General features: G+C 38.1%; 1 protein-coding gene across 5 annotated transcripts; it reads right to left on the bottom strand.

The window, feature by feature from the left end:
- Positions 1-4,182: 4,182 nt before the first annotated feature.
- Positions 4,183-15,155, bottom strand: galnt3 (UDP-N-acetyl-alpha-D-galactosamine:polypeptide N-acetylgalactosaminyltransferase 3 (GalNAc-T3)). Of its 5 annotated transcripts, none has more exons than XM_046844955.1 (12): positions 14,702-15,155; positions 14,506-14,583; positions 12,310-12,913; positions 11,539-11,711; positions 10,027-10,176; positions 9,422-9,656; positions 9,177-9,294; positions 8,127-8,327; positions 6,620-6,751; positions 6,009-6,110; positions 5,639-5,791; positions 4,183-5,226 (listed from the first exon to the last, which is right to left on the bottom strand). In XM_046844955.1, exons 3-12 carry the CDS (start codon positions 12,861-12,863, stop codon positions 5,113-5,115), a joined length of 1,932 nt encoding a protein of 643 aa, XP_046700911.1. In that variant the 5' UTR covers positions 12,864-12,913; positions 14,506-14,583; positions 14,702-15,155; the 3' UTR covers positions 4,183-5,112. The 5 variants fall into 5 exon arrangements, with proteins under 5 accessions (XP_046700911.1, XP_046700913.1, XP_046700912.1 ...); XM_046844957.1 differs by lacking the exons at positions 14,506-14,583; positions 14,702-15,155 and adding exons at positions 13,262-13,355; positions 13,534-13,931; XM_046844956.1 differs by having other exon boundaries at positions 14,506-15,155.
- Between the last annotated feature and the right edge of the window lie 24 nt (positions 15,156-15,179).

Below are 15,179 nucleotides of genomic sequence, written 5' to 3'. Positions count from 1 at the left end.
CTTTTTTATATTTACAGCAATTTATTTCCTAAAATTTATTATCCTTAAGGACTGAATAATACTGAAAAATGTGTGTGTGTGTATATATATATATATATATATATATATATATATATATATATATATATATATATATATATATATATATATATATATATAAAATTGTTTTTATATATATATATATATATATATATATATATATATATATATATATATATAAAATTGTTTTTATATATTGTAGGTGCCCACCCAATGGTCCAACCACGGAATCCACTGGTGTGGGTGAAGGTATGCTGCGTGTTAGTCCTTCTTGCGCGGCTGTAAAAGATTACTCAAATGGATTGCACTTTGTTACATGAATCCAATTTTAACCTCTAATCTGACTCCAATTAATAGTAAAGATTCAACTTGAATATCTCTAATTCAAACTGATCACCTTTTTGGTTGTTCTTCTTTACTTTTATTAGATTATTCTAAGCATTCCGTTTTTCAATTAGTCATTCATTATGGTGCTGGAGTCGCCTAGAACCTTGTGCTTGGCTAACGATACCTGCTCACAGAGGTACATTGGCCAGTCCGAATCTTAGTCAGAGGATATAACGGTAAACTAATACTAATATATATATATATATATATATATATATATATATATATATATATATATATATATATATACATACACTTCTTTCTTTAGTGTATATTGAAGTGTGTGATTCATGGAGGTGGCAGTTCTCCTCTTCTATTTCCTCCTCACTATTTCCTCAGCTACCTTTCCACTATAAGTTCCATGCTAGTTAATGTGTTGCATGTTTTTATTGATTGTGGTTTATAGTTTAACATAGGCAACATACACACACTAGTTTTTTTTGGATAGATTCACTATTTCTGCAGTGAGGTTCAAAAGTCACTCTGAAAACCTGATTTTTGCACTTTCTTTTTAAAAAATATTTAAAATTGGGAATACAAGGTTGTATAATGGTAAATAGGATGTATTAAAATGATATCATGTCAAATTTCTTATACTGATGCATGCGTTTAAATGACCATTCAAGCCATTTTTTCTGAAATGGATCTGAAGGTTTTGCAAAAATGTGTGAATTTATGCTAGCTCAAGCACACACTATCATTAAATCAGAAAGGGGACAAAGCAAATAAGAAACTCTAAAATTCATGTAAATATTTAAAATTATTTTTACTCAGGTTGTTGTAGAGTAGTATCAGCTGTAATGAAAATGGTTGGATAAAATTACAAAAGAATTAAAAATAGAAGCATTTTCTAAAGTGGGCTTGATTTTATGTCTACCTATGCAGCCCATCAGCAAAGTTATATGTGATCGATGCTAGTACTGCGGTAAGGAATGGAATAGAAAAGTCTGACACAGAAATGAACAGATTACTCTCATTAATTGTATACCTGAATAAAATAACTATTAGGTAGTTATAAGCTAGAAAATATTTTTAAATCACTGATTTTAGTGCCTCTTTTCTTCTTCACAAAGTTTGTTATATTTTTCCACATTCCTAAAAATGAAATAATCTATACAAAATGATGGATTGCTTTATAAACCAGGGCAGCGTTTCATATTTGATGTAGTAAATGTTCCTGTACTTGCAGTATTGGCTTTGGTCTCAGCCTGGAAATCACTAAGAGGATTCAGAAAGCTGTCTTACATTTTTTAACAGTCTCATCATGCCATTATGCAAATTTGTTTTTATTTGGCAGCAGATCCAAACTCACAAATAGATTGGATGTCTTGCACCACTGCTAGACTTGCCATGAACTGAAATTTCAATAGGAATTCAGACTACGCCCTCTGCTGCTCATAAATAAAGCCTGCAATGTGGGCCTTCCACCCATCAAAGGGCTGAGCAGAACAAGCAATAGTTAGAAGTATCATAATCTCTTTATGGTCTATGTCAAATATAAAAAATTATCTTTATTTTATGCAGATAAATTTAGTAATAGTTATGCATTTAGCAGGTAAGATAATTAGAGGAATACAGTGACAGATGCCCGTAGTGAATTGAAATAATATTATATACAATTTGTTGAATATGATTTTAAAATGGTTCAAAGTGTATCATGTGGTCGACAAACCCAATTAGAAACACCACAATGCATCCATTTCATTCTGCCCCATCCCAGTCTTTACTGGTTAAATGTACTGTAAAAGGCTTGTATTCAATTCAGCAATGCGACCGAGTCACAGTGCCAAAAATTATATATTTGTATATTTATATATATATATATATATATATATATATATATATATATATATATATACAGTACAGACCAAAAGTTTGGACAAACCTTCTCATATAAAGAGTTTTCTTTATTTTCATGACTATGAAAACTGTAGAGTCACACTAAAGGCATCAAGGGCTATTTGACCAAGAAGAAGAGTGATGGGGTGCTGCGCCAGATGACCTGGCCTCCACAGTCACCGGACCTGAACCCAATCGAGATGGTTTAGGGGTGAGCTGGACCGCAGAGTGAAGGCAAAAGGGCCAACAAGTGCCAAGCATCTCTCAGGGAACTCCTTCAAGACTGTTGGAAGACCATTTCAGGTGACTACCTCTTGAAGCTAATCAAAGCAAAAGGTGGCTACTTTGAAGAAGCTAGAATATGACATTTTTCAGTTGTTTCACACTTTTTTGTTATGTATATAATTCCACCTGTTAATTCATAGTTTTGTTGCCTTCAGTGTGAATCTACAATTTTCAGTCATGAAAATAAAGAAAACTCTTTGAATGAGAAGGTGTGTCCAAACTTTTGGTCTGTACTGTGTGTGTATATATATATATATATATATATATATATATATATATATATATATATATATATATATATATATATATAAATATAAATATAAATATAAATATAAGAGAGAGAGAAAAATGTTTTTTTTTTTTTTTTTCCCCTCTTCTCTCTTGCTCAGCTGTGCATGCCGGTTTGAGTTTAAAAAGATAACAGATACTGAATAATATATTTAAACAATATGAAATACTTTTTAAATCCATTTTCTTTTTTATGGACTATACACTACATTTCAGAGATAACACTTACTTAGAACTTCTAAAGGTAAGAAATTTAGGAAAAATATTTTCAAGAACAGAAGTATCTTTGCATAAGTAATAATTAAACTGATTACTCAAAAGCCTTAGATCGAGGGACCTGAATTAAATCAGCAGATTGTAAAACATATCCTGAAAATGTATCTCTGTTCAAGAATATAAATACCTTCTTCTTCTTCTTTCGGCCGTTAGGGGTCGCCACAGCGGATCATCCGTCTCCATGACCCCCTGTCCTCTACATCTGCCTCTTTCACACCAACTACCAACATGTCTTTCCCTCGCCACAGTCTTATAAACTTTCCCTTTCACACTCGCATATACCCTTCTATCACAAATCACCCCCTCAACTTCCAGGTTCATGTTTATCACCCTATCAGAAACTCTCTTCACCTCCACTAGACTCTTACTGTACTCTTCCCTCTAGGATCACCCCTACACCATTTCTCTTTCCATCCACACCATTATAGAACAGTTTAAACCACCTCCAATGTTCCTGGCCTCACTCCCTTTCCACAACATATCTACCTTTCTCCTCTCAATCATATCAGCTAACTCTCTTCCTTTACCAGTCATAGTACCAACATAGTATAAAGTACCAACCCGAATCTCCACTCTCCTACACTTCTCCTTATACCAATACCTGTGGCAGTCGTTGGTAACCCGGCCCATGACCGATCCGCTATGAAATTCTGGTTCGTGATCTGCATATTTGATTTGGCACACGTTTTTTTACGCTTGATGCCCTTCCTTATGCGACCCTCCCCATTTATCCGGGCTTGGGACCGGCACTAAGAGTGCACTGGCTTGTGCAACCCTAATGGCTGGGTTGAGAATATAAATGCATAAAACATAAAATTGTTTCAAGTTTAAGTTTTGTTCATATACTCCACCGACTCACTCACAAATTCATGTGCATGTAGATTATGCTCCTTGCTCAAGATATACTGATTCATTCATAAATTTCCAGGAAAATGTGAGAATAGCTCATATACGATGCATTACAAATATTTGTCTCATTTGAATGTTGATTTGGTAATATTTCCATGTTTAAACAAAAAAAAAATTAATCCAACCAAACACAGACAAAACCATCCAGCATGTCCCAGATCATAAAAAGCTTTTGAAATGTTTATTTTAAAAGCACAATTTGCCCTTGTTCATTCAAACTTTCTTTCGTTAGTTTATAGTACTTTTAACTACCATCTCCTTGTACACAATATTCCCTTACAACGTATTATTATAAAAACAAGGTGTCATTTGTGAACAAAAGCCTTTAAACACTGAAGTAATGAAGGAATGGGGGGAAAGAAATCACAACAGCTGCTACTGATTCAAGGGATCAAAGTCAGAAGTAGTAGTTTATATATACTGAAAAGGAATTAAAGATCACACACAATAACATTAGGTTTGTTCACTACCCATGGATTTGATAGTTTGTAAGAGATTTTGTCAACAATTTCAAACCATTGGCAGACTCCTTCAATAAATACAGACCACGTTTTAATGGTAGCTCTTTTTCCAATCAGGTCTGGGTCTGAAGAAATCCTGTCACTGAGGTAAAGGAAAGAGTCAGTGCATGGCACTAACCTAGAACATCCTATTTAATTCAGGATCTTATATAGGACTATTTAGGAATTAGACAATTTATGGTGCATATTGGGGAATTGCACTTGGTGAAACTGTGCTTACAAATATTCTTTGGTGCATAAACAATGTGCAGGTAAGACCAACATTTCTAAGGTCTCTGTTTTTCTTAGATTCTTACATTGAGACAGTGGTAACAGCCCTTATATTTGAGAGAAAAAATTTTCGAGGAAAATAATAATAGTTCAAGTCTTCAAGTGGTTCTTTACAACTCCGGAATACTTCCTAAAAGGTGCCTTGTTGCTTTTTTTTCCGTTTTGTGCATGTATATGCATACTAATTATGATATTCAAATCTTTCCAGCAGCAGTAATTTTCACATATAAAAATAAATTAAAATTCTCTTGTTTAGAACTTCAGCAACAATAGTGGGTATTGTAATTGGCTTGTCCTCTCAGGTGAAAGTCCAAAGCTGGAATCTGTCCGCTGGGTTGCAGGGGACCATAGAGGGGTTTTCAAAGCGAGCGCTCAGGCACAGCTTCCGCCCGCGGTTATAAAACAGCTGATTCTACAGAACCAAAGAGAGAAGCGATTGGCAACATATCACTGCTATCCAATAAAAGCAAATACTTCAAAATTTATAGCGAGAAATACAAGTTAAAAAAACTTCTCTATTTCTAAAATACAAAGTAAAGATCCAAAAGAACACTGATCGGTTCATGTGTAATTTGAGTACATTAGTAAGTTCAGCTACTCATCTCTGTCATTCATAACACTCCTACCTCAGACAACCATGCTCTGACATGTTATTAAATTATAACGATGCTGTACAGTGAACACTACAATGCTGCAGTGCTTTAGGCCATTCAGAACTCATTAGGCTGCTGCTTAACCACAGATCAAACAGTATGACTAGCCACAGGGGAGACGGATTAGTAAATAGTGTAAAAATAATGTGGCAGCTTTTAAAGATTCATTACCTCCTGCAGCTCCCATTTCTGTTCATGTCCAGTCAAGGTGTTGTGGCCTTTATACTGACAATCCTGAAGTTTCACCAGCCCATCTGTGGCATGTAGGCAAAGCTCCTTCTGAATGTTATGTCGTATTTCATGGTGCGTTGAAAATTCAAAGTACTATATTAATGTTTTGAGAGAAAAAGAAAAGCAACACTATTTAATACAAAAGCTTTTTAATATAATATGGATATTGTAAAATAAGGATAAACTCATTCCGATTAAATTCAATTAAGCATTTGTTAATATATTAACTATAGTAAATTAACTTTAAAAATCAAATAAAGAAAAAACATATTTAGAGAACAGATAAATGGTAATATTTTAATGGTGATACCTGGTTGCCTCCCAGGCCATGGCATGGGTACATAATGAGTGCCTTGCCTCCCTCATTGTTCTCGCCTGCATCCAGACACATGTCTTTCCCTATATTTTTTATCTGCAGTGAGAGTGAGCAGACAGTCAGAAACTAAAACACACTGAGATCGGGTAGATAGAGGCAAGAGTTGGATAAAAAAAAATAAAAAATAAAAAATGGAAGAAAGAGAGGGCCATCAGGACAGAAAGATCCAAGCTGTTAAAACATGGAACTCAGCTTTCTCAAAGACCCTCTGCAGGGAGAGAAACATTGTGGGAAACCACAGTGGCCAGACACAACATTCTGTGGTCTGGAGTATTGGAACAAGGAGTAAGACAGAGAGAGAGGAAAAAGAAAGAAGAAAGAATTAAAAGAACCAAATGAGAGGGTGATAAAGAAAAAGTAAGAGACAGAAAGAGAGAGAGAGAGAGAGAGAGAGAGAGAGAGAGAGAGAGAGAGAGAGAGAGAGCGTGCACGTATGGGCAGAAGTATGTAATAAATGGAAATAATGAGTAAAAAGAGACCCACCACTGTGTACATAAGCGCACACACACACACACACACACACACACACACACACACACACTTACCGCACCAAACTGCAGTGGGTTGAGATCAGGCATAAAGACCTCTGGGTACACGTTCTTTAAATACCAGGAAAAGCTCTTACACTGTAGTCTCTCACGGAGCTCCAAGCGTTTGGAGACATCTCCAAAGGACCTCTGTGGAAACAGACCCAGACTGCCATTAATCTGCCATTAATAAACGTTAAGTGAGGGGTTTTCATCCATCCAGCCATCCATCCATTCTGTTGCCCCCAGGCTGTGTAGGAACCGTTTTTGGCAGTCCTTTCCCCTCTGGTTTAGACTATCAGCAGATCTTGGCTACATGTTGAAAGTCTGGTGATGGGTTTTTTTTAGTGGTTTGAGCCATGAAAGAGGAGCAAGTCTTGGATTCATGTTGAGAGTCTGGCAGGACACCTTTAAAATCAACTCAACACTGCAAAATGACCAAGCATTTTTTTTCCCCAGATAAAATATATGGCCACAAATCATTATAATATGACAGGACAAACATCTAGGCATAGGAAATGATGAATGTCCACAGTATATCTAGTATTGTCTTCATGCTGTGCCCATCTAAGCCATGACTACTTAAAAATTGAGTAAACTCTCAGTGGAAATTTCTTGGATATGTTGAGAACATTGATCATTCCAAAGAAGTCTTGCTGTGTTACCACAACAGAATGGTGTTAAGTGTAATCATATATATATTTTACAGGAGACCCTACATCTGTTTATAGGCAGTCTAGGCATAGATCTTTAAGTGTAAGATTTCCATTAAGACTAGCACAGACAGACGTTACAGTCTTTCCATTTAAAACTTGGTGTAATGTGAACATGAGAAATTGACCCATGGAAAAATAAAGGCTAGCAAGAGCATGGAAGTCTAAGAATGACTTTCTTTGTTCCTCCTTTGTTCACTTTATCCAGCACCGATCAGTTCTGACCATCTTTTCGGCACATGATTAAACCTAGATTTTATTTAATTTAATTATGTTCATGGTGCTTCTTTGAAAGTCATGTTGAATCTCATATTTATCCTAATCTATGTCTGGAAAATATTAAATCCACACATGCTTCACTTGGCCGGCATGATTTAGGTGTCAGGTTACACAAACCAGTTCTTGACTGTCTCAACCAGAGAGGCTATGTAATTTCGATACATGAAACTTATACTGTATAATGAAGCATATTAATGCTCGACTGCCCATGAATACAGCTTATGTCTGTGGAATGTTAAAGCTACCAACAATAGTATCCCACTGTTACAAAGCAAAATTCAAGTCAAGATGCTTTTATTGTCATTTCAATCATATATAGCTGATGCAGTACACAGTGAAATGCAATTTCTCCAGGACCCTGGTTCCACAGAAAAAACAGAACACAGAGCAAAGGACTAAAAGTAAGTTGTCCCTCCATCATGTGCAACTTGGTGCAAAAGAAAAGAACGAGAGGCTGCGTCTCGAAGTAAAAGTTAACTCTGGACCACTGTGCCACACAGCTAGAAACTTAATCCCTAAAAACCTTACTTTACCTCTTTAGACATCTGTGCCGCCTGCTGGTTCCTGCGGTAGAAGATCTCCTTGTAGTCGTCCATCCAGACCTCAGCCAGCCTCACTTGATTACGGGCGATAACTTGCGTGCCTTTGGGAAAGGTATGAGGGCTTTTGGTGCGGAAAACGTGGCCCACAATAGAACAGGGGATGATCTCCAACTGACCTCCACACTGCCACACCTGCAGGTATGAAAACAAGAAGGAAACATATACAAATACTACTGCTGTGGATTTCTGTGCAACTAGGTGTAAAGGATTTTAGTTGTGTGAAGATTTTAAACTACTAATGAATATTTGTAAATAAGAAATACAAAATTATTTTGTACATTAACAATATTTTGAATGAATTTCTCTTAAATTCGAAAGAAGAAAAAAAAAAAAAAGGCTCTAGAACCAGGATTTCCAGGGTCATGGTTTTTAATGCCAAATTGAGATAGGTTTGGAACAAGGTTGTGGGTGGAAACACCAAGTCCACATGTGCCTTTTTGGCTAATTTAAAAATGCTCTGCTGCTGCCAAAGATCAGATAAATAAACAGTTGGTATGGTAAACAAAAGGGAGTGTCATTTTTAAGGAGTATGCAGAGGCTGATGGTCAGGCAAGGATAAACACATAGCAGATAAGCTTTCTGCAATTCAGAAATGCTTTTTCACCAAGGTGAAAATATGTGGCTCCCTTTTCTATTCACTGAATTTTTTGGGCTAGCTTAAGGTCTTGTTGTGTGTGTGTTTTTTTTTTAAATGTGGCTGGAGATTCTGCTTCAAGCTGGTAACTTTGGCCAGACCTTTAAATTGTTATCCTTTGAGTCATTACTTAATGAGGACAAAAGGGCAATGACTCACTATGGCCATGTCTTAATTTTTCTTTTTGCACATGATACAAAATTCATATATTTATTTTTTGTTAGTAGACCCAGACCTTTTGCTAAGAACACTGGGTGTAAAGCAGGAATGGGGTCCCAGTCCATCATGGTGCATCATGTACACATACATACACACGTCTTTACATCCGAGGTAAATGTATTGCTTACCCTGAACGACATTTCTATATTCTCTCCTCCCCAGATCTCCATCTCCTCATCATAGCTCCCAATGTGATAGAAATAATCTTTGGAGATGGAAAAAAGTCCTCCGGCAAATGCTGGTGTTCTATACAGTAAAATAAATAAATAAATAATACATCCCTTTACATCAGTAGATTTTTAAGTAGATCTAAGCTAAGATCCACCTGAAGGGCAGTTCTTTACAAAGAATCTTTCCAGGTGCTGTTTCTTACTTTATGGGGTAGGTCTCATCTTTGCGCCGTTTTTTTTCGTGATCAGGCAAAGTCTCCCAGCCGAAGGACAGGGCCCAGTCAAAGTTTCCCCGATTGTGGTTCTGCCCATATGGAGAAGGCTTCATGAACTCAAAAGTGTTCAGGTCGATAGTGGTGATGTCCGGACTCACCACTGCAGTGTAGTTCTCTGCTATCCGGGCTAGCAGAGGCTCGAGCCAGCCATTAAAACATTCACCTGCACAAGAAGACCATTTAACAAAATAGTCCTTAACCACTGTGGTAGAAGTTGGAAACTAATTGTTTAAGCTCCATGTGTGGGTATGGACCAAACAAACATGCCAAGACTAACAGTGTCAAGCCGCTTGTAAGGAACTGGTGCATTGGAAAGTCTCTGGGTAAATAGTGTGTGTAACCACACAGAATAACAACAATTTTTATGAGCTTAACCATCATGACACAGAAGCATACACTTTTGAGTGAGGGCCATCATTACTACCATCAGGCTTGTTTTGCTAGAGAAACAATGACTAAGCTGCAATGTACAGTGGGGGTTTGTATAAGTGCAAAAAACCCAAACTCATAATGACTAAGTATTTTTTACATACAGTGTGCATCCAAGAATGTGAGGGTGTCTCCAGTGGCTACTGAGGCTCCCAGCAGTCGTGCAGTGATGAGTCCTTTCCTCTCAAGCTGTCGCACCACACGAACAATGTGCAGTTGTTTCAGATACTCATCCAACTCTTCCTTCAGCCGCTCTGTACAGAAGAAAACCAAAACACATTTGTTCACTGGTGAGAACAGTCAATGCACTTGTTCATTCAAACACAATTTTCATTCTTTTTTTGGGAAACAGAGTCAAAGTTATTGCATGTGGACATGAATATTGTGCTGAAAATATTACAAGATTATAAATAATAAAAATAATATTACAAAATGAGGTGAAAAATTGCAACACATCAGAAAAAAAACCCCAAAAAGATTGATGAAGCTCGAGTAATTAATACATGGAGAAAACAATCAAAGCTAAATTACTCATCTTCGTAAGAACACCACATAGTATGAAGGGGTATATGTGTCAGAGACGACCATAAATAGAAGCCTATGCCAGAATGGCCTCAATTACCCTAGGCCTGTAGGGTCCTAGGACAAAAATATTATGATAAAAATTAACCTGTCTCAGAGAGATTGAACAAAAAAGTGTGTAGAAAATGAAGCTAAAGATAATTTAGAGAAAATGACATGCATGGCTGCTAGCAGAATCGAGTTACTTTACTGATAAGGAATTCAGTGCAAAAACATGCTTTTGTTTAGTCAATACTGTGGAAATAACACTTCACTTAGTAGTAGAATGACCTCATTATCAAAAATAATCTCTGTTTAGGGTTTATAGAGGAACATTCAGGAGTCTGAACCCCTCCAACCCTTATTTCAATTAAATATTTATAAACTACACTGTCATGTCCCCCATAAAAAGTGTTACAGCCTACCATTTTAAAGCAATCTACAGAAAGTCGTTGGATTTCGCAAGCACAGTGTGATTTATTGTTAACAAAACAATCTAATATCATTAACAGTGATTTGTATATTTGTAAGATGGAAGGAGAGTATCCACTGAAACCACAGAGACTGGCCTGCACACATGCAGATTGCCTGCAATAGTAGGCATTATACTGTGGCAGGGTATTACAGAGAGAGCAATGCAGACAGAATTAACTAAATCTGTCAGGAAAGGGAAATAAAGGAGCATGATTGACATGGATTGACAGGCAAAAAAAAAGAGAAAATTGCATGAGGTAAAAGATCTGAGTGGAAAACTGCTTGCCCTGATTTAATCAAGGCAGAAGTTTAAAACCAAGGCCTAACAGTGGAACTATTTTGTTTTAGTTTTAAGATTGTTAAACAACTCCATTGTAACTGCATCCCCCAAACACATCCAATAGATGTTACAAGACATCACAGGAAGCAAAGCTGTTGCTTTCTTAGCACTGGTACAAAAATCAACTCCTGTACTGCCCTAGCAGTTTGGCTAGAGAGCAATAAAGTGGGCCACCTGTCTGACTTTATTTTAGTTAAGCAGATGGGTGGTCCTGCAATACTAAAAGCTGAGAAGTCGTTACCGTCTGCGCTGGCGTCATCAACAAGGATGATCTCTTTGAGAAGAAGGACAGGAGAGGTGTGGAGCACACTGTAGACAGTCCGCAGCAATGTGCTCCACGCCTCGTTATGGAACACAATGATCACGCTCGTGGTCGGCAAGTGTGGGCAGCGCCTAAATGTCTGCTCTATGCATCTAATAGGAAAAAGAAAGAAAAATAGAGAAATGGTTGGAATGATGCATGCCATTCCCTCAGTGCCATAAAGAGAGGGTGTATAACCATAAGTTGAATACATCCAAGAAATATCTGTGGCTCACTAGAAGAAACCTTTTACAACAGAAAGAAACAATAAAATAGGGCTTGGTACAGCCTAAATTGCCTAGTCAAACTAATAAGAACAAGAACAGACTTGTGTAATTGGCCAGACATAGCTCAACATCTTCCTTCTTTCCTCTTTTCTTTTCAATCAGCCGCCTCAACAAGGCATGCTAAAGCAATGTCTCAGGAAAAAGTCTGTGGTTTTTCGGGGCAGCAGCCAAATATAAATAGAGTCTTCGGGTTTTAGCCGATTTAGATGTAGAAATTGAAATATGCATGTTATTTCGGCTTAATGGTGTGTCTTTTTTTGTCTGTTTCTTGAAGTTTCTTGAAATTTGCTAATTTGTGTTTAAAGACAAACATATATATTATTCAACAATCAGTAGATGGCACTATATTTATAAATTAGCCAAAATTCTTGCACAATATTAGAATGTTTTTACACAATAAAAGATAATAAATGTGCCTACGTACTCTGGTGGCCTTGTATCAGGACCGAGGTCTCGGCTGAGGGAGATACGATCACTAGCGTACAGGTTGAAGCAGTGTTTCTCCTCGCCTTTCTCCTTCTCCTTCTGCTCAGCTGGCCCAAGGTTCTCCGTATGGAAGGGTTTCCCTGAGGCGCCCGGGGCACTGGGATTCTGTGGCGGCCTTTCCAGGACAGGCCTCAGCTCTGCAGCTGTGTAGTAACCAGGAAGACAGGGCTGGCTGCTCCTGCTTTCCTGCTGCCTCACTGGGGCTCGGATCTGCATCTTTGGCATGGAGTCTCTAAAGTTATTCATGGCCCCCATTACCATGCCCAGCATGGTGTCCCGTTTCTCTACAATCCCTTTTAGCCAGGGCTCCTCCTGCGGGCTCTGACTGACCACCTCTCTTTGCATCAGAAACAAAAATGTGACGAACACTAGCGCCACAATGGCAACCTTCCATGGATGCAAACGCCTGCGTAGCAGTCTGCGGATCAAAGTCATTCTTCTGTGGTGGAAATGAATAGTGGTGTGTGTGTGTGTACTTCTAGAGTGTTGCATATAATGATTCACCTGACACACGATGTGAGTAACATCACTGACTCCTAAACCTGTAAAAGAAGAAAAAAATGTCAGTGACAAACATTAACGTGGATGTGCTATGTTAAGGCTAATATTTAGTTATGGTTCGAAAACAGTTCAGCCCGGTTTGAAACTCACGAGTGAAGGATTGGAAAAGGAAAATATTGAGGTTTACTCAGTTTCATCATGTAAGGTATCCAAAATAAACATTTTCATTGACATTTTAGATCTTTTAAGATGACTGGGAAATTGTTCTCAATGAGAGAAACATGATTTCAAAGTCTTTTTATACATGCTCCAGGAAATTACTGCTGAGGTTCTGTTCCTAAAAAACTGAAACATGATAACTCTAAAATATATAATGTTATAGAATTTACCTATAGCATTTTTTCCCCATTAGGTTTAAGCAGTTTGGAGCCCAGCAGTCACCATATTTTTCAGTCTGTAATGCTTTCTAAAAACACTGAAAACCTGGAGTAGAATTTCTTGAAGTGAAGAAGACCAACATATTACTATGTCAAAGTGCTGCCTATATAAAAAGTCTCTCTCTCACTCTCTCTCTCTCTCTCTCTCTCACACACACACACACACACACACACACACACACAATATACACAGTGTGATGGCTTCTATTGAAAATCAGTCTTACCCACACTGCTATAATGCCATAATCTTGCCAGTATAAACCTATGATCCAAGTCTCATCAGGACAGGTAGGAGCTTTCCTTCCAAGCAGAATTCCAACATGGGAAATTTCTAATAAAGTCACAATCCAACTAAAATCATCTCAGCATATGTTCGTCAATAGTGTCTAACCAAAAAACCTCTACGTGTGCATGTCTGGTTTGTATGGCTCTGTGTTTGATCAGCGTCTTTCTCACGGAGGTTTCATCCGGAATCTTCACACACACCAAAAAAAAAAGAGGTCAGGTTTTATTCCAAACAGACCGCGGAGGAAACCGCCACGTAACGACACACCGCGCGTCTGATTCATGAATTACGACACTCCACTTCCGTGTGTGGAATCCAGGTGTGCTTGTCAGGTAAGAAGCGCGGAGGCGAGGCTCGAGCACGCATGCGCAAAGGCCTCCTATACTACCGCTCCACGCCAAGCCTACATAACAGGTACAGGTACAAAGCGTGATCTGTCACAGGTACCCACCCCGGAGACATGGACAAGCCCAGGGTGGGGCTTTTCTTTAATAATTATTCATCATTTACTTATTCATTCCTTCATTCATTTATACATTTGGGAGGAGAGGATTAGTGATGCATGAAATACAGCTTTTAAAGTACAGTGTCTGATATTAAGTCAAAACCGGATATTAGAGTCAACAACTGTTTTATTGGTAATTATTAAATTGTTTGGTAATATCGTATTGTGAATGAGGAAGTTTGTACGGTGAGGTTTCTGGAGAAATTAAGCGGCCGCTCAAACGGTTGCCAGGATACAGCGAGCACAGGAACGCGCGCGCACCGCATCAGCGCGCAAGCAAAGACTTACAGCACAGAAACTTTATCACACTTAAGAAAGTTACGATCCAACCGGAAGCACTTTGGGGGGGTTTTTTTTGGTTTTCACCAGAATAATACCATGTGACAAAATCAACTGTAAACTTACCGCACGTGAGAAAGTCCGGGTTGTGTCTTAACTGCACGAGTCTGATCGCCGGCGGTCTCGCGGACGCTCATCCGGATTCTTGTAGAGATTATGAAGATCAATGTGAACCCCCGACGTTTTGACAGGGACAGCAAACAAAAAAAATGTTCTATATCCTTGCACACCTACATTTTAATTCTGAAGTCAAAATCCTTACCATGGCACACAAAGAAAGTTGTTTAATCGGTGTTGTGTCCGCGCGCGTGAAAAGGAGATCGAGCAGGAGACATGATGGCCATCATACGAGACAGAAAGAGCGGTGTGTCTTGGAGCTGTGAATACACGGACATGCCAAAAAGGAGCACCAGCTTCAGCTCCACGAGACTTCCCCCTCTGTTCTTCCTTATTGGCACCTCACTGAGCAAGCAAAGTGAAGCTGTTTCATCTGTGCACAACTAAAAGAGCAAGATCACCACGATTCTGCATTTGGAAGCACATCTGCTTTGGTGTGATATTTATTGAGGATTTTATTTACTGGAATACCACCAGAACTAACATTACTCATTACTCAACTCTGAAATCCCCACATAGGCCATTCTCAAATGCAACAAAGGATGTTCTTTTTTTCCACATCGAAGAGCAAACCCTTCAATAGGACAGAGAAGAGAGGATGTCTTGAGAAAGAAAACAAAAGG

The sequence above is a fragment of the Silurus meridionalis genome, chromosome 3 (assembly GCF_014805685.1).
Source record: "Silurus meridionalis isolate SWU-2019-XX chromosome 3, ASM1480568v1, whole genome shotgun sequence".
In the NCBI taxonomy this organism is placed as follows: Eukaryota; Metazoa; Chordata; class Actinopteri; order Siluriformes; family Siluridae; genus Silurus; species Silurus meridionalis.
The sequence above is the reverse complement of the archived record's forward strand: the minus strand, read 5'-3'. Positions and strand labels throughout refer to the sequence as shown.

Excerpts from the sequence above, each read along its gene's own strand:
- galnt3 (XM_046844956.1), bottom strand. The coding sequence starts at position 12,863 with ATGCAACACTCTAGAAGTACACACACACACACCACTATTCATTTCCAC. Across the intron at positions 9,295-9,421 it reads GATGAGACCTACCCCATAAA|AACACCAGCATTTGCCGGAG; the intron begins GTAAGAAACAGC and ends TTTACTGTATAG. Across the intron at positions 6,111-6,619 it reads ACCCACTGCAGTTTGGTGCG|ATAAAAAATATAGGGAAAGA; the intron begins GTAAGTGTGTGT and ends CTCTCACTGCAG.